The 17,849-nt window shown below is 46.4% G+C and overlaps 1 protein-coding gene and 1 long non-coding RNA gene across 2 annotated transcripts in view; one reads left to right on the top strand and one right to left on the bottom strand.

The window, feature by feature from the left end:
• CCDC178 (coiled-coil domain containing 178) overlaps positions 1-7,409 on the bottom strand; it is a gene marked incomplete at its 5' end in the record, with an annotated part of 366,439 nt that extends 359,030 nt beyond the window's left edge. Inside the window, 2 exon segments of the mRNA XM_084618717.1 lie at positions 7,159-7,168; positions 7,170-7,409. Of these exon segments, the coding sequence (XP_084474843.1) occupies positions 7,159-7,168; positions 7,170-7,409 (250 nt within the window).
• Positions 6,343-16,865, top strand: LOC311515551. Its single transcript, XR_014710176.1, has 3 exons — positions 6,343-6,418; positions 15,267-15,488; positions 16,339-16,865. It is a non-coding gene; the product is annotated as an uncharacterized lncRNA (long non-coding RNA).
• The last annotated feature ends 984 nt before the right edge of the window (positions 16,866-17,849 follow it).

Genomic DNA, 17,849 nt, shown 5'->3' with positions numbered 1-17,849 from the left:
AGGAGTCCCCGGGGGGGGGGGGGGGACATCAGGGGGAGAGAAGTGGCGGGGGGGCTCGGATGGGGCCAGAGGCCACGCCACGCCACACTTGGCTGTTCGGGGAGACACAGCCTCCCCTAACCGGCCTTCCATATAATTTCAGAAACCCAACATAGCCCTCAGGCCAAAAAGTTAGCCCACCCCTACTCTAGGTCAATCAACATCACCCCAGAAAACCCAATAAATCAGCAATAAACTGTGTACCACAAGACTGAAAACAACTAAGGGTTAATTTTAATCTTCTAATTTTTTCATATTAAACTTCAATGTTTTCACCTGGTGCTTTAGGTGTTATTTAAAGAGTATGTGTGGTGTTATACTTGGCTAAAAGTAGTTCCTAGCCACAACTGGCCTTGCTGTGGTATGCTGAAAGGCTAAAATCCTCCTAATCTGATTGTCCCTCAAAAAGTGAATGAAGGACAATATTTACAGACCTATTTATTCTATAAAGCAAGATTTCACTTTGAGGCACTGATCTTGCAAACACTTAGTAACTTGCTTAACTTTAAATATAGGAGTAGTCCCATTAAATAAATAAGTCATCCCATTGAACTTTAAGTTAAGCACCTGCACATATCTTTGCAGGATTTAGATCTAAAAAAATATGTTTGTTGTTAAGACAAAAATAGCTCTTTTCAAGAATATTATAAGTCCATGTTTCCCTTTTACGAAGATACCAGTATTGTTTTCTAGTTCTGAATGAAGCATGATCATTGCAGAATATGTACAATATAATACTGTTTTAAATACACAAATCAATAATACAGAGCCATCTCTACTTTAATTTCCCATTTTAATTTTATTTTGTATTTTAAAACTTCTATATGGTTTGAAAGAATAGGCACAACTTGTTAGAGAACCATATCTTATTTTTACATGTGTTATACTTACTTGAGTTTAGCTGCAAAAATTACAAAAATTAAATAAGATAAAAGTTTGGCAGGAACACAAGTTATTTTAAAAACAAAAAAGGAAAAGATTACACTACTAAACAGTATGAAGTTGCATCTCTGTGTGTTATACTTTAATTGAATATCCGTTGCCAAAGACCACATCTGTGTTGGATAACTATAAACATATTTCTGACTCCAGCTGAACATGAATATTTTGTAGCAGTGTTCAGATCTCAGAAGCTAATTATTTCCTGATACTCTATAAAATTGTTACATTAGAAAATAAAAAAAAAAAACTAAATTATGAGACTGGCTTTTGCTTCATGATCCAGAGTAGGGTAGAGAGTAACTCACACTGTTCAGTACAACTAATGTAGGAGCACAGTATTATTTGACTGCCATTAAATTATATTCTTAGAGCAGGGGTGGGCAAACTACAGCCCACAGGCCGGAACAGGGAACCATGGCCAATGGGAGCTTCAGGGGAGGTACCCAGAGGCAAGTACGGAGCCCTCTGCCGCCCCAGATGTGGTGCCAGCCACTTCCAGGAGCGATGCAGGGCCAGGGCAGGCAGGGAGCCTGCCTTAGCCCCACTGCCACTCTGGAGCCGCTCAAGGTAAGCAGCGCCAGGCCAGAGCCTGCACCCCAAACCCCTCCTGCACCCCAACCCCCTGCCCTGAGGCCTCTCCCACACTCCACATCCCCTCCTGCACCTGAACCCCCTGCCCTGAGCCCCCTCCTACACCCCACTCCCACTCCCAGACCCCTGCCCCAGCCCTACATTCATGGCCCTGCATTCCCACTGAGATGTGGCCCTTGGGCCAAAAAGTTTGCCCACCCCTGTCTTAGAGGATAGGGGAGCAAGATGGATGAGATATTTTTTATTGAACCAACTTCTGTTGTAAGAGAGACAAGCTTTCAAGCCACACAGGGATCTTCTTCAGGTCTAGGGGGAAAAAAACAAGAAGTCCTTGGGGGACCTTAGAAACTATCCAATTTATTTGGGCATAAGCTTTCGTGGGCTAGAACCCACTTCATCAGACGTATGAAGTAAAAGATACACGGCTGTTACTCTGAAACAGTGGTAGCCGTGTTAGTCTGTATCAGGAAAAAAAACTAGGAGACCTTGTGGCACCTTAGAGACTAACCAGTTTATTTGGGCATAAGCTTTCGTGGGCTAGAACCCACTTCATCAGACGTATGAAGTAAAAGATACAGGAGCAGGTATAAATACATGAAAGGATGTGGGTTGCTTTACCAAGTGTTAAGCAGTCTAACAATATAAATCAACTAACAGCAGGATACCAAGGGAAAAGAAATAACTTTTGAAATGATAAGAGAGTGGCACATTACAGACAGTTGACAAGAAGGTGTGTGTAACAGTAGGGAGAAATTAGTATTGGAGAAACCACTTCAGAAGTGGGTCTGATGAAGTGGGTTCTAGCCCACGAAAGCTTATGCCCAAATAAACTGGTTAGTCTCTAAGGTGCCACAAGGTCTCCTCGTTTTTTTTCCTGATACAGACTAACACGGCTACCACTGTTTCAGAGTAACAGCCGTGTTAGTCTGTATTCGCAAAAAGAAAAGGAGACCTTGTGGCACCTTAGAGACTAACCAATTTATTTGAGCATAAGCTTTTGTGAGCTACAGCTCACTTCATCGGATGCATACTGTGGAAAGTGTAGAAGATATTTTTATACACACACAAAGCATGAAAAAATACCTCCTCCCACCCCACTCTCCTGCTGGTAATAGCTTATCTAAAGTGATCACTCTCCTTACAATGTGTATGATAATCAAGGTGGGCTATTTCCAGCAAAAATCCAGGGTTTAACAAGAAAGTCTGGAGGGGGGTGGAGGGTAGGAAAAAACAAGGGGAAATAGGTTACCTTGCATAATGACTTAGCCACTCCCAGTCTCTATTCAAGCCTAAGTTAATTGTACCCAATTTGCAAATGAATTCCAATTCAGCAGTCTCTCACTGGAGTCTGGATTTGAAGTTTTTTTGTTGTAATATAGCAACTTTCATGTCTGTAATCGCGTGACCAGAGAGATTGAAGTGTTCTCCGACTGGTTTATGAATGTTATAATTCTTGACATCTGATTTGTGTCCATTTATTCTTTTACGGAGAGACTGTCCAGTTTGACCAATGTACATGGCAGAGGGGCATTGCTGGCACATGATGGCATATATCACATTGGTGGATGTGCAGGTGAACGAGCCTCTGCTAGTGTGGCTGATGTTATTAGGCCCTGTGATGGTGTCCCCTGAATAGATATGTGGGCACAGTTGGCAACGGGCTTTGTTGCAAGGATAGGTTCCTGGGTTAGTGGTTCTGTTGTGTGGTATGTAGTTGCTAGTGAGTATTTGCTTCAGGTTGGGGGGCTGTCTGTAGGCAAGGACGGGCCTGTCTCCCAAAATTTGTGAGAGTGTTGGGTCATCCTTCAGGATAGGTTGTAGATCCTTAATAATGCATTGGAGGGGTTTAGTTGGGGGCTGAAGGTGACGGCTAGTGGCGTTCTGTTATTTTCTTTGTTAGGCCTGTCCTGTAGTAGGTGACCTCTGGGAACTCTTCTGGCTCTATCAATCTGTTTCTTCACTTCCGCAGGTGGGTATTGTAGTTGTAAGAATGCTTGAGAGAGATCTTGTAGGTGTTTGTCTCTGTCTGAGGGGTTGGAGCAAATGCGGTTGTATCGCAGAGCTTGGCTGTAGACGATGGATCGTGTGGTGTGGTCAGGGTGAAAGCTGTAGGCATGTAGGTAGGAATAGCGGTCAGTAGGTTTCCGGTATAGGGTGGTGTTTATGTGACCATCGTTTATTAGCACTGTAGTGTCCAGGAAGTGGATCTCTTCTGTGGACTGGACCAGGCTGAGGTTGATGGTGGGATGGAAATTGTTGAAATCATGGTGGAATTCCTCAAGGGCTTCTTTTCTATGGGTCCAGATGATGAAGATGTCATCAATATAGCGCAAGTAGAGTAGGGGCGTTAAAGGACGAGAGCTGAGGAAGCATTGTTCTAAGTCAGCCATAAAAATGTTGGCATACTGTGGGGCCAAGCGGGTACCCATAGCAGTGCCGCTGATCTGAACCTGGTGGCTGAACTTTGTGACTTTGTCCTTACCCATAACTATTTTACATTTGGGGACAATGTTTACCTTCAGATCAGCGGCACTGCTATGGGTGCCCTCACCTGCACATCCACCAATGTGATATATGCCATCATGTGCCAGCAATGCCCCTCTGCCATGTACATTGGTCAAACTGGACAGTCTCTCCGTAAAAGAATAAATGGACACAAATCAGATGTCAAGAATTATAACATTCATTAACCAGTCAGAGAACACTTCAATCTCTCTGGTCACGCGATTACAGACATGAAAGTTGCTATATTACAACAAAAAAACTTCAAATCCAGACTCCAGCGAGAAACTGTTGAATTGGAATTCATTTGCAAATTGGATACAATTAACTTAGGCTTGAATAGAGACTGGGAGTGGCTAAGTCATTATGCAAGGTAACCTATTTCCCCTTGTTTTTTCCTACCCCCCACCCCCCGAGGTTCTTGTTAAACCCTGGATTTGTGCTGGAAATGGCCCAACTTGATTATCATACACATTGTAAGGAGAGTGATCACTTTAGGTAAGCTATTACCAGCAGGAGAGTGGGGTGGGAGGAGGTATTTTTCATGCTTTGTGTGTATATAAAAATATCTTCTACACTTTCCACAGTATGCATCCGATGAAGTGAGCTGTAGCTCACAAAAGCTTATGCTCAAATAAATTGGTTAGTCTCTAAGGTGCCACAAGTACTCCTTTTCTTTTTACGGCTACCATTGAAACCTGTCACCATGCAAGGTCTAGGAAAGGTACTCCAAGCCTCACAGCTAAATGCAGAGTGGAACAGATTGTTTAGCATAAGTAGTTAGCACATATTTTAAGGGACCATTCAAGGCAACTACACTGCATTACCTTTCAGCGGGGGTTCTCAAACTGGAGGTCGCGACCGCTCAGAGGGTCGCGAGGTTATTACATGGGGGGGTCACAAGCTATCAGCCTCCACCCTAAACCCCGCTTTATATCTAGCATTTAAAATGGTGTTAAATATATTAAAAAGTGTTTGGGTTGCACTCAGAGGCTTGCTATTTGAAAGGGGCCTTGAAGGAGGGCTTGGGGGAAGGATTAAAACAGAGAAAATAGTAGAGGAAATCATCACTATCTCAATAATGACTGGTTTCAGAGTAACAACCGTGTTAGTCTGTATTCGCAAAAAGAAAAGGAGTACTTGTGGCACCTTAGAGACTAACCAATTTATTTGAGCATGAGCTTTCGTCAAATAAATTGGTTAGTCTCTAAGGTACCACAAGTCCTCCTTTTCTTTTTGCGAATACAGACTAACACGGCTGTTACTCTGAAACCTGTACTTATACTGAGCACTAATGGATTTTTGGTACTATACAAAAAAAGTCAATGCCAAAAGGAGCCTATATACTAAATCAAAGACAACATAATTCAGACACATAATAAAAAGAGTTCAATACTTAGGCCTGCTGTACACACCATTTTTTGTACTGGTACAATTATGTTGATTAGGGGTTTGATTTTTTTTTAAACAATATAGTTATCCTGGTATAATACTCCATCTCCCTCCCGTGAGTCAATAGCTATAACAGTAAAAAGCACCTTCATATACTGGTATAACTACCAGTATAATAATAATGTTTTGATTATATCAATATAGTTAAAGTGGTAGACAAGCCACTTTGGAAGTAACATTTTGTGTAGACAAGCCCTTAGGAAGTAAAGAATGGTGAGCTTAAGAGAGGCATAATGTTATCAGTATTCAATATTGTTTCTTGCTCATACTGTTAAGGCAGAAGGTCTAGAAATCTAGAAATGTTATGTAAAATTATGCAATACCCTAACTTGGCGCATATGCTTTTTTTCCAATAAAAAAACTGTTTCTATTTTCTATTCCTACCCCTAAGCCCTACATGATAGGCAAACTATAAAAGTCAATAAAAATAATTTACTATGACATTTAAGTCACTTTAAATACTAGTAAAATTGGATATTAAGTACAAAGGGAAGTTAAATGTTCGGGTTTAGGATTGTCAAAAATATACTTTTACAAATTTTATCTACTATGAAAGACCCCAAACTCCAGCAACTACTTAAGGCAGATGAATCCAGATACCAAAATAAGGGAGGGAAGTGCTCTGTCCCACCCAAACCAAGAAAAATGTTACACAGTCTACTACAGGACCCCCCAAGCAACAGGAGCCCTGGGACTTCCAATTCCTTCAAGGGGAGACATTCACACTCTGACTCTTTCCTTGGGGGCTTGTTTCAGAACTGCCTACCCAGGTCTGTGATGAGAGACTGAGATCAAAGTCCATCCCCAAGCAGTGGTCTGCCATTGCTGCTAGTCATGCCCTGTTCTTCCTCTCCCATTTAACTCCACTTTGAAAGCCCCCTCTGTGTACAAGGTGAGAGAGACACTTTACTTCAAACCTAACTATAGTCTCTACACTCATTTTTTTCCTGACCAGAAATGGGGATCATAGAATCATAGGACTGGACAGGACTCCCAGCCCAGGGGAATGAAGGGCTGCAGAGCTGGGATAGAGCAGTGGGGTGGGTGCAGAGCCTGATTCAAAGGAGGGGTTCAGGTGTGACAAAGCAGGGTAGAAGCAGTAGGGCAGGAGCAGTGCTGGGGGATGGGAGCAGAGGTTATCCAGCAGAGGGGGAGGATGGGGAGTACAAGCCTGGCAGGAGAAGCAGGGGGGTGGGTGCAGCGCTGGAGGAGGGGAGGAGCAGCAGAGCCTGGCTGGGGGAAGGGAAGGGAAGGGAAGGGGGGTTGCATGCAGAGCTAGGGGGTAGAAGCAACAGGCCAGGTACAGCACTGAGGGGCAGGAGGGAGGCGGGGCAGAGTGAGGACACAGCAATGGGGCGGGGGTGCAAGGCGGAGGCAGTGCTGGCCTAGCGAGGAAGGAGAGGAGACTGTCTAGGAGAGAGGGACGCGGCGCGGGAGACCGAGGAGCGGAGCCTGCCTGCGGCCACGCTCGAACAGCTCCACGGGGAGTCACCCCCCAGCCCAGACAAGTCCCCCACGCGGAGGCCAGAGGGCTGGTCACACGGTGCTGCCTCGTCCGCAGCCGCCTGAGGCCCGCGGCCGCCACTCTCTGCTCAGGGATCCGCCCGGCCCCGCCCAGTCCCCGCTACTCACGTGCTGCGTCCGCCCCGCGGCCAGGCAGAGCAGGGCAGGACCCCGCCCGCTCCCGGGCTGCGGACGGTTCCCGCCGCCCCCGTGGCGGTTGGGGGCGTTGGATTCTCCTCTCGGAGTTCGTTAGTCCCGTCTCCAGGCAACGGCAGCCCCCTCCCGCGCGAGGGCGGGCAGCTAGGGAGCGTCTGCAAATCCCCCTCCCCTTGCCAGGAGGCGGCCCCCCCGCCCCCGTGCCCGGGGCGGCCCAGCCCCATGTCCCTGAGCGCTGAGCCGCGGGGTCATTGGCTGCACAGCGCCGGGCCGCCCTTCCTTCGGCCGAGCCGGACAGTTGTTGTCACCCCACTCCTGCGGGGCCCGGGAGGGGGCTCCCGGCACTGTCCCCATGCGGGTTCTCGTCCCTGCCCGTCCAGCTTGCCCGGCTACCTCTTGTCCTGGGGGGCGGCTGCGGGATGTAGCCAGCCAAGGCGGGGGGGCCAACAGGAGGTACTAGGGCCTCAAACTCCTCTCCACCAACCTGCCCCAGCTAGGGTTGCCAACTTTCTAGTCCCACAAAACCAAACACCCCTGCCTCGTGCCTTCTCCTCGGCCCTGGGGTGCAGGAGGGGGCTGGGGCAAGGGGTTGGGGTGGGGAGGGGTGAGGGCTCCAGCTGGAGGTGCAGGCTCTGCGGTGGGGCTGGGATGGGGGGGTTGGGATGCAGGAGGGGGCTCAGGGCTGGGGCAGGAGGTTGGGGTGCGGGCTCCTGCTGCCCCTGCAGCTCCCATTGGTGGTGGTTCCTGGCTAAGGGGAGCTGCGGAGCCAGCACTCGGGGGCAAGGGCGGCGCACGGCGCTTCCCTGGCCACCCATGCCCCTACGGACCACAGGGACCTGGCGGCTGCTTCCGGGACCCACACGGAGCCAGGGCAGGACGGGAGCCTGCCTTAGCCCTGGGCCCCCATTGCTCCGCCAACCAGACTTTTAATGGCCCGGTGGGCGGTGCCAGCTGGAGCCGCCAGTGGCCCTTTTCAGCCAGGCATTCTGATCGAAAACCGGACGCCTGGCAACCCTAGCACCAGCCAAGGCATCAGGACTCCTGGGTTCTCTTCCTAGTTCTGCCACTGATCTCTGGGGCTGTCAGGTTTTTCATCTGGGGATAATGATACTGACCCACAGTATCATTACAGTCTTTGTAAGGCACTTAGAATTCCAGGGCTGTAAAGCACTATACTGTGCAAGTACTAAATACTGTTATTTTACATCTCTCTGTCCAGCATTTTGCACACATGCTTTCTATCACCCGCTTGTCACTGTGCATGTTTGTTTCCCTCCCTTGCCTTCTGTGCCGCCAATGCACAGCCTTTCCAAATAGCAGAGTGTGTGTAAAACTTGGTGCTCCAGGAAAAGAAAGAGATTAATGTTATCTTTGCGATACTGAAACAGAATTAATTTTAAACATGCACAGTAATACTGCCTCCACAAATGATCAAAAAATCATGAGCCCCTGCAATTCAACAGATTGATTTAAAAATCATGAGATTTAAAAAATAATATATTTTGAGTCCTTTTTATTTGCCCCCTGGTTCTTCAGCTTTTAGGGTTTGTGGTTTCAAGCTTTTTTGCCACAACTATGAGGCTAGAAATCTGCTTTAAAAAAAAAAAAAAAAGAGTGTTTTGTGTACTCACATGACTCCTGAAGCTTCAACTTTTAAGAAAATATCAAATATTGTGAGACTTAGAATAAAATTGTGAGAGTTGGTAACGCTGGCAAATTAATTTACAAATAATGTAGGCAACTTTGTTTCCTTGCCTATGTTGTTTATAACACTTTATATTGTTAAACATGATCTATTCTGGTTTGTAGAGGTAGTGAAGGGGATTTCTAAAAGTGCTAAATTCTGGTTTAACTCTGCTCCCGTTAAAGTCTATTTTGATGAACTTAAAAGTTTGGGTTAAGAACTTAAGAGTGGGGATGTAGTATCCTTAACCTTCTAGAGCATCAGGCAGGCGGGTGTAATGCACTCCCCAGCTCTGGAGCACTAGATAGGCAGTGGGTGCTCCAGCCCCAGAGCACTGGGTGGTGCAGCCCCAGCATGTCCAGCCCTGGAGCATTGGGCGGCATGGCCCCAGGCACCCCAAGTTCCAGCCGCCCTAGCTCCAGAGTCTAGCCCCAGCAGGCTTTCTGGAACTTGGAGCAGCCTGCCTGGGCTGGGGCCAACTAGCTGTAAGCAGGAGAGGGTCTCGGGGGCGGGGCCATGCAGAGCTGTTTGGGGAGGCACAGCGTTCCCCAGCCTATTATACGTGCCACCCATGGAGCGGTCACTGATACAGAGCAATATGGATGGCCTGGTAAATTGGGCACAAGCAAACAATATGCATTTAAATATGATCAGATGTAAAATTATACATCTATGAACAAAGAATACAGACCATACTTACAGGTGGGGGACTACATCTTGGGAAGCAGTGACTCTGGAAAGGACTTGGGGGTTGTGATGCTACTCCCCATATTCTTCATAAAATATGATATAAATATGGCATATCTAAGATGTAGTTTATGCAAGATGGGTCATGTGAGGTATCATTGGAAAGGCTATGATGTACTGAATATGATTATCCTATTTGTATGCATGTATCATTTCTGTATCTGCAGTTAGGAATATGGACTATGTATCAATTACAAAAGAGTTTGCACTTGGGGAATGCCCACCAGACAAAATGCAATCATATCTTCCTCCACGTTGAGGGAGGGAGTGAATTTCATAAACTTATGCTGCACAATTTTCTGTGCAGTGCAAGACAATTTTGGCTTTACACTCCAGAGGGGGTGTACTATTGTGTGCTGGGCAATTCCCACACAGAGCTGATCTCAGTGTCTGGGTGTTTCTGCAGCTGGGTGTGGTCCTACCTGCGTGTGTGCTGGAGGAGGCTTGAGGGCCTAGCTCAGCAGGGCACTGTAAGGTAACCCAGACTGGTGGAACTGGTAGGCTCAGTGGTACCCCAGTACATCAGATGGCACCCTGAAGGAGGGGGAGGCAAACTATCACAGGGGTCATGATGGATAATCAGCTGAACATGAGCTCTCAGTGAGGCACTGCAGTCAAAAGAACTAATGTGATGCTTGGATGTATAAATGGGAATATTGAGAGTATGAATAGAGATGTTATACTGCAAGGGGTGTCACACACTTGATATCTTGTGTAGGTGAGCTTATTGCACACACCTGGGGCTCCTTTCATCCCTCCATTTTTCCCACTTCCCTTATAAGCTTCCTTTGTGCCACCCTTCTGTCCTCTTCCCCCACCCCCATTTCAGGTACTCTCTTGAGGTCCCCCCATTCTCATCCTGCCAGGGGTTCAGAATGTCCCCCATTCTTCCTCCCCATACCAAGGCTTCCTATTCCCCACCCCACCACTTGCCAGGGGCTTTGTGCCCATCCTTCTCCCAATCCCCCCATTTACCCCCCATGACAGGACCTCTTTGTGTGCCTCTTTTGCCCTCCATGCCCACCCCTTCTTGAATTGTGGACACCAGAACTGAACACAGTATTCCAGTAGCAGTCACACCAGTGCCAAATGCAGAGATAAAATAACCTCTCTATTCCTGCTTGAGATTCCCCTGTTTATGCAGCTAAGGATCACATTAGCCCTTTTGGCCAGTGTTGCACTGGGAGTTTATGTTCAGTTGATTATCCATCACGACACCCAAATCTTTTTCTGAGTCACTGCTTCCCAGAATAGAGTAAGTAATAGAGCAAGTATGGCCTACAGTCTTTGTTCCTAGATGTGAACATTTACATTTAACCATATTAAAATGCAAAGTGTTTGCTTTCACCCAGTTTACCAACCAATCCAGATCGCTCTGTATCAGTGACGTGTCCTCTTCATTATTTACCGCTCCTCCAATTTTTGTGTCATTGGCAAACTTTATCAGTGATTATTTTATGTATTTATTATTTCGGGTCATAGAAAAAAATGTTAAACAGCATAGGGCAAGCACCAATCCCCATGGGACCCCACCAGAAACAAATCTTTGGTTTTGTGGAACCTTGTTTTTTCAACATTTAAATTTTGTCTACATTAGAATTGACGTTAGCCTTTGACTTCTGAGGTGCTATGCTCAAAACATGGGGGCCCTGGTCCTGCAATCAGATCCACATGGTGGATCTTTGCAGTCTTACAGAGATTGAAGTCAATGGAGCTCTGCACAGTTGCAGAAGTCCACTTAAACATGTCCAGTTGCAGGATCATGCCCATAGTTATATGATCCCTGCATCAAATTGTGATGAATTTAAAAGTGGCTATGCCTACATTATTTAGTTTTCAGAGCATTGAGTTTCTATATTTCTTAAATTCTACATGCACCTCCTAAGTTAGACCAAAGATACATGATTGTGACTTCCAACAGAGCCCCAGTTGCATGACACTCTTTGCAGTAACTGCGATATCTTATATTCAATTGCCTGTAAAACTTGCTGCTAATAGAATGTAAAATATTACTATAATTTATAGTCTGAATTACAATTAAAAACATGACTAAGTGTAATTTACCTATTTAGCTGTCAATTTTCAAATTTAATTATCTTCAAAACAAAGTCAAACATATGGTATTAGGGTTGCTGGGCGTCTGTTTTTGAACCAGAACGCCCAGCCAAAAAGGGACCCTGGTGGCTCCAGTCAGTACTGCTGACCAGCCTGCTTAAAGTCTGGTCAGTGGCGCAACAGGGCTAAGGCAGGCTCCCTGCCTTCCCTGGCTCCGTGGCTCCCGGAAGCAGCCAGCATGTCTGGCTCCTAGGCGCAGGGGTCAAGGGGCTCTGCACGCTGCCCCCACCCTGAGCACTGGCTCTGCAGCTCCCATTGGCCGGGAACCGTCTGCGGTAAGCACCACCCGCCCAGAGCCCATACCCCAACCACCCCCTCCCCCGCACCATAACACCCTGCCCCAGCCCTGAGCCCCCTCCTGCACTCCGAAACCCTCAGCCCCATCCCAGAGCCCCCTCCTGAGCTCCCCCCCCAGCCCCACCCCAGAGCCCACATCCCCAGCTGGAGCCCTCATCCCTTCCCACACCACAAGCCCTTGCCCCAAACCTGTGAAAGTGCATGAGGGTGGGGGTTGGGGGAAAGCAAGCTACAGAGGGAGGGGGGATGGAGTGAAAAGGGGTGGGAAGAGGTGTGGTTTTCGGGAAGGGGCAGGGCAAGGGTGTTTGGTTTTTATACTATTAGAAAGTTGGCAACCCTATATGGGATAAATGCCTAAAATGTCCAAGTTTTAAAAGTTAGCCATTTTCCTTCTGGAGTTTAGCAGATCAAACATGAACACATTTGTTTGCCTAGTGTAAGAAGCTAAAACAAATCCAATTAAATACTGCAAAAAAATTAAACTTTAAACATTTACTCCTACACTGACAGTTTATATGCCATGTTTCACCCCAGAATTAAATTGTTATGAGCAAGTTGCAAACCCCCAAAAGGAGAATTTATAGTAGAAGTCATGTCATTGTTTCAAGATGTTGGACAGCAGCTGTCAAGGCTTTTTCCACATTATTTTCATTTATAATCTGGAGGCTGGAAATAAGTGTCACTTGATTGTTAATATGCCATGTCATTTGTCTTTTTTTATTCTGCTATCTCAGTACACTTTGCTTACTTGCCCTTTAACCTAACTGCAAGATTTAGACAGAAATACTAATTGACAGAAGCAGTGCCTTGGAGACTAAGTGGCACAGTAGGTTAGTGCCCAAGCCTTTCACATGTGGAAACCTACAGTACATTAAAATTCTGCTGGGGTCACAAGTGACAATAAAGTTGACTGAATATTTGTCCCATCACACACTCAACAGACAAGTTCCTATAAGTGACCAGAATAGGACTGGAATACTAAATTGCATGCCAACCTGTTTTGAAAAGAAGTGGGAATAGCACCTGCCTGCACCTTTCTTGACACTTTTATTCAGTCACAGATTAAGTAGGATTTAATAATAATCACAGTGCACATCAAAAATGTATATGTGAAGAAAAGGGTAATAACTAAATTCTAGTCCAAGCACTTGTAATCTTGAGTATGTTCCCGCAATGCTCTCAAAATCATCTCTTCACACTTCATTCAAGTCCAAAATCATGTAGCTTATTCTTCTAGCTTTGCCTTATTTGCAGTGTCTTTCACAGCATTTTGCACCAAAGTTGCTAAATATAAATTGGGGTGTGGGCGGTGGGGGGAATCTTGTGCCAATTTCTAAGCGGTCGAGAAGGATTTGGACTCCTGGAGTGGGCTAATTCTTCATTCGATAGGAAATGGCACTGACTCAGGTCTTTCCTAATGTCCTTGCAATACATAAATAGGTTTTATTAGTACTTTAAGCAAAAATGGAAAAGCCATGTATCTCACTCCTTTTCCTCATACAGAAGTTGAAACTGAGCAAACACAAATATCATTTTCAACATTCTAAAAGAAATAATTAGTCAGCATGTCAGAGGAAGGTTTACAACATTTCTCACCTGTTCTTTGCTGCTTTTGGCAGGAGTTTATGGAGGAGATGGTATGATGGGATAACATGATTTTGGCAATTAATTGATCTTTAACTCTTCATGGTAAATAGGCCCAGTAGCGAGTGAGGGGATGTTAAATGGGGTGGAATCTGAGTTACTACAGAGAATTCTCTCCTGTGTATCTGGCTGGTGAATCTTGCCCACGTGCTCAGGGTTCAGCTGATTGCCATATTTGGGGTCGGAAAGGAATTTTCCTCCAGGGCAGATTGGAAGAGGCCCTGGGGGGTTTTCGCCTTCCTCCGCAGCATGGTGCACAGGTCACTTGCTGGAGGATTCTCTGCACCTTGAAGTCTTTAAACCATGATTAGAGGACTTCAATAGCTCAGACATAGGTGAGAGGTTTATCTGCAGGAGTGGGTGGGTGAGATTCTATGGCCTGCATTGTGCAGGAGGTCAGACTAGATGATCATAATGGTCCCTTCTGACCTTAATGTCTATGAGGTCAGGGTAATTAATTACTACAGCTTTTCACATACAGTAAAAGCTGTGTTCTGTCCTTTTAGCAATCGGAAAGCTCTAGAAACTGGCATTTCTGATATCTATCAATACAAATCTTCAATCTAGTAGCCAGGACTGATGCCAAAGCTATTTGGGACCTGAGTATTTCCAAGAGCAGTCGGACTAGGCTTGAGTTAGCCAAGAAGAGCTGAATGCTGGTCTTTCTGTTTGTATCTGCCATTGTGATTGGACAGTTTATTACTCAGTGTATTGTCCTGTGTTTATGATAAAGTATCAACATCACCGTACCATTATGGCATCCAAAATACCAATGAAAAGCAAAGGTGAGAAGCATAAGAGAATTGTGTTGACATTAAAACAGAAAATAGATATTTGTACACATCTTGAAAACAGTGAGAATAGGAATGTTTATTCATTTTATTGTATTCTAATTCTTTGAAATTTGGTAATCCATTGGTAAGTATAACTCTACCCTGGTCTACACTATGGGGTTAGGTTGAATTTAGCTGCATGAGGTCGATTTTTAAAATGAATGCGTCTACACAACCAACCCCGTTCCATCGACCTAAAGGACTCTTAAAATCGACTTCTGTACTCCTCCCCGGCGAGGGGAGTAGCGCTAAAATCGACCTTGCTGGGTTGAATTTGGGATAGTGCAGACGCAATTCGGCGGTGTTGGCCTCCAGGAGCTAACCCAGAGTGCTCCAAAGTGACCACTCTGGACAGCACTTTGAACTCTGATGCACTTGCCAGGTACACAGGAAAACCCCAGGAACTTTTGAATTTCATTTCCTGTTTGGTCAGCGTGGCGAGCTCAGCAGCACAGGTGACCATGCAGTCCCCCCAGAATCACAAATGGGCTCCAGGATGAACCTAAAGGGAGACACTGGATCTGATTGCTGTATGGGGAGAAGAATCTGTGCAGCCGAACTCCGAACAAAAAGAAATGCTAATATGTATGCCAAAATCGCACAGGGCATGGTGGAGAGAGGCTACAACAGGGACACACAGCAGTGCCACGTGAATGTTAAGGAGCTCAGGCAAGCCTACCAAAAGACAAAGGAGGCAAACGGTCACTCCAGGTCAGAGCCCCTTACATACCGCTTCTTTGATCACCTGTATGCCATTCTAGGAGGGGACCCTAACACTACCCCACCACTGTCCGTGGACACCTGCAATGGGGAAGTCTCACACAACAGGGAGGAGGATTTTGTGATTATGGAGGAGGAGGAGAATGCGCAGCAGGCAAGCGGTGAATCCATTCTCCCCGGCAGCCAGGACCTTTACATCACCCTGGAGCCAATACCCTCCCAAGGCAGGATCCCCGACCCTGAAGCCGGAGAAAGCAGCTCTGGTGAGTGCACATTTGTCACTACAGTACACGGTTTAAAAGCAATAGTGTTTAATGTTTGATTTGGCCCTGAAGACTTGGGATGCATTCGCGGCCAATACAGCTACTGGAAAAGTCTGCTCAAATGTCTGGTGTTGGAGCGGGAATCGTCCAGGGACACCTCCATGAAGCTGTCCTGGAGGTACTCTGAAAGTATTCTGGAATCATTACAGCACAAAGTATGGCAGCGAATGGTCCTGGGTTTTGGTCTCATTCAAGCAACATTCGGTCTATATCTTTCTGTGTTAGCCTCAGGAGAGTGATATCATTCATGGTCACCTGGTTGAAATAGGGGAATTTTTGTAAGGGAACAGTAAAAGGATCCCATTCATGCTTGGTTGTTTGTGCTTGGCTAAAAGGGATCATCCTGGAGAATAGCCGCACGGCGGGGGGAGGGGTGAAGGGATCATCTCAGAAAATAGCCATGCGATGGGGTGGGGGTGCGGGAGGGGTGTGCCGCACATTCACCCGAAAACCACAGCCCCTCCTTTTAAATGTGAAACCCAACTGGCATTGCTTGCTATGGGAAAGGATGGCACTGCAGTTTGAAACCATTCCCACATGTTATGAAGGTGTAAGAAGCCAACCCCGCGTACTAAAAGGCTTACCATGGCTGCCTGGAAACCAAATTTTGTTGCCCAGCCGTGTGTGATGTGTCACCATACTGGCAGGCGCTCAATATAAAAGGCAAAATGCAACCTTGTACCTAAAGCACCTGTACTGTGAGTTGCTTGACTCACTGTGAAAGAGTCTCCCTTTTGTTCTCAGAAATGTATCTTCTTAAATTTTACTCTCCCTTTTTATCCCCCCACAGGTGCAAATGTTTCTATGCTCCCCCATCATCTCTGTCCCTGAAGTTATCGCAGATTAGAAGGTGGAAAAAAAAGCACTCACAATGACATGTTTTCCAAGCTCATGCAGTCCTCCCACACTGATAGGGCACAGCTTAATGTATGGAGGCATTCAGTGGCAGAGGCCAGGAAAGCATTAAGTGAACACAAAGAGCAGAGGCAGGAGGTGATGCTGAGGCTAATGGGGGAGCAAACAGACATGATGAAGCGTCTGTTGGAGCTGCAGGAAAGCCAACAAGAGCACAGACCCCCGCTGCATCCATTGTACAACTGCTTCACCTCCTCCCCAAGTTCTATATCTTCCTCACCCAGACAACCAAGAACGTGGTGGGAGGCTCCGAGCACCCAGCCGTTCTACTCCAGAGGGTGGCCCAAGCAACAGAAGGCTTTCATTCAAACAGTTTTGATTTGTAGTGTGGTCACAATAAGTAATGTGGCCTTGTCCTTCCCTCCTCCCGCACCCCACCCCACCCAGGCTACCTTTTCAGTTATCTCAGTTTGTTTTAATTAATAAAGGGAGAATGCATGGTTTCAAAACAATCTTTACTTTATTTCCTTTGCCAGCTGTGATCGAAGGGGGGAGAGTGGTTGGCTTACAGGGAATTAAAATCAACAAAGAGGGTGGATTTGCATCAAGGAGAAACACACACAGCCTTCACGCCGTGGCCTGGCCAGTCATGAAACTGGTTTTCAAAGCCTCTTTGATGCGCAGCATGCCTAGCTGTGCTCTTCTAATAGCCCTGTTGTCTGGCCGCTCAAAATCGGCTGCCAGGTGATTTTGCCTCAACCTCCCACCCCGCAATAATCGTCTCCCCCTTACTCTCAAAGGTATTATGGAGCACACAACAAGCAGCAATAAAAATGGGAATGCTGGTTGCGCTGAGGTCTAACCTAGTCAGCAAACAGCTCCAGTGCGCTTTTAAACATCCAAAGGCACATTCTACCACCATTCTGCACTTGCTCAGCATAAAGTTGAACTGCTCCTTACTACTGTCCAGGCTGCCTGTGTATGGCTTCATGAGCTATGGGAGCAAGGGGTAGGCTGGGTCCCCAAGGATAACTATTGGCATTTCAACATCCCCAATGGTAATTTTCTGGTCTCGGAAGTAAGTCCCTTCTTGCAACTGCTTGAACAACCCTGAGTTCCTAAAGATGCAAGCATCATGCACCTTTCCCGGCCATCCCATGTCGATGTCGGTGAAACGTCCCTTGTGATCCACCAGTGCTTGGAGCACCATCGAGAAGTACCCCTTGCAGTTTATATATTGGTTGGCAAGGTGGTCCGGTGCCAAGATAGGGATATGCGTTCCATCTATCACGCCACCACAGTTAGGGAACCCCACTGCAGCAAAGCCATCCAGTATGACCTGCACATTTCTCAGAGTCACTACCCTTGATAGCAGAACGTCAGTGATTGCATTGGCTACTTGGATCACAGCTAGGGCTGGCCTTCATGAGCTATGGGAGCAAGGGG

Source organism: Lepidochelys olivacea, assembly GCF_965140295.1.
Source record: "Lepidochelys olivacea isolate rLepOli2 genome assembly, chromosome: 2".
In the NCBI taxonomy this organism is placed as follows: domain Eukaryota; kingdom Metazoa; phylum Chordata; order Testudines; family Cheloniidae; genus Lepidochelys; species Lepidochelys olivacea.
This window is presented reverse-complemented; position numbering and strand designations above follow the sequence as displayed.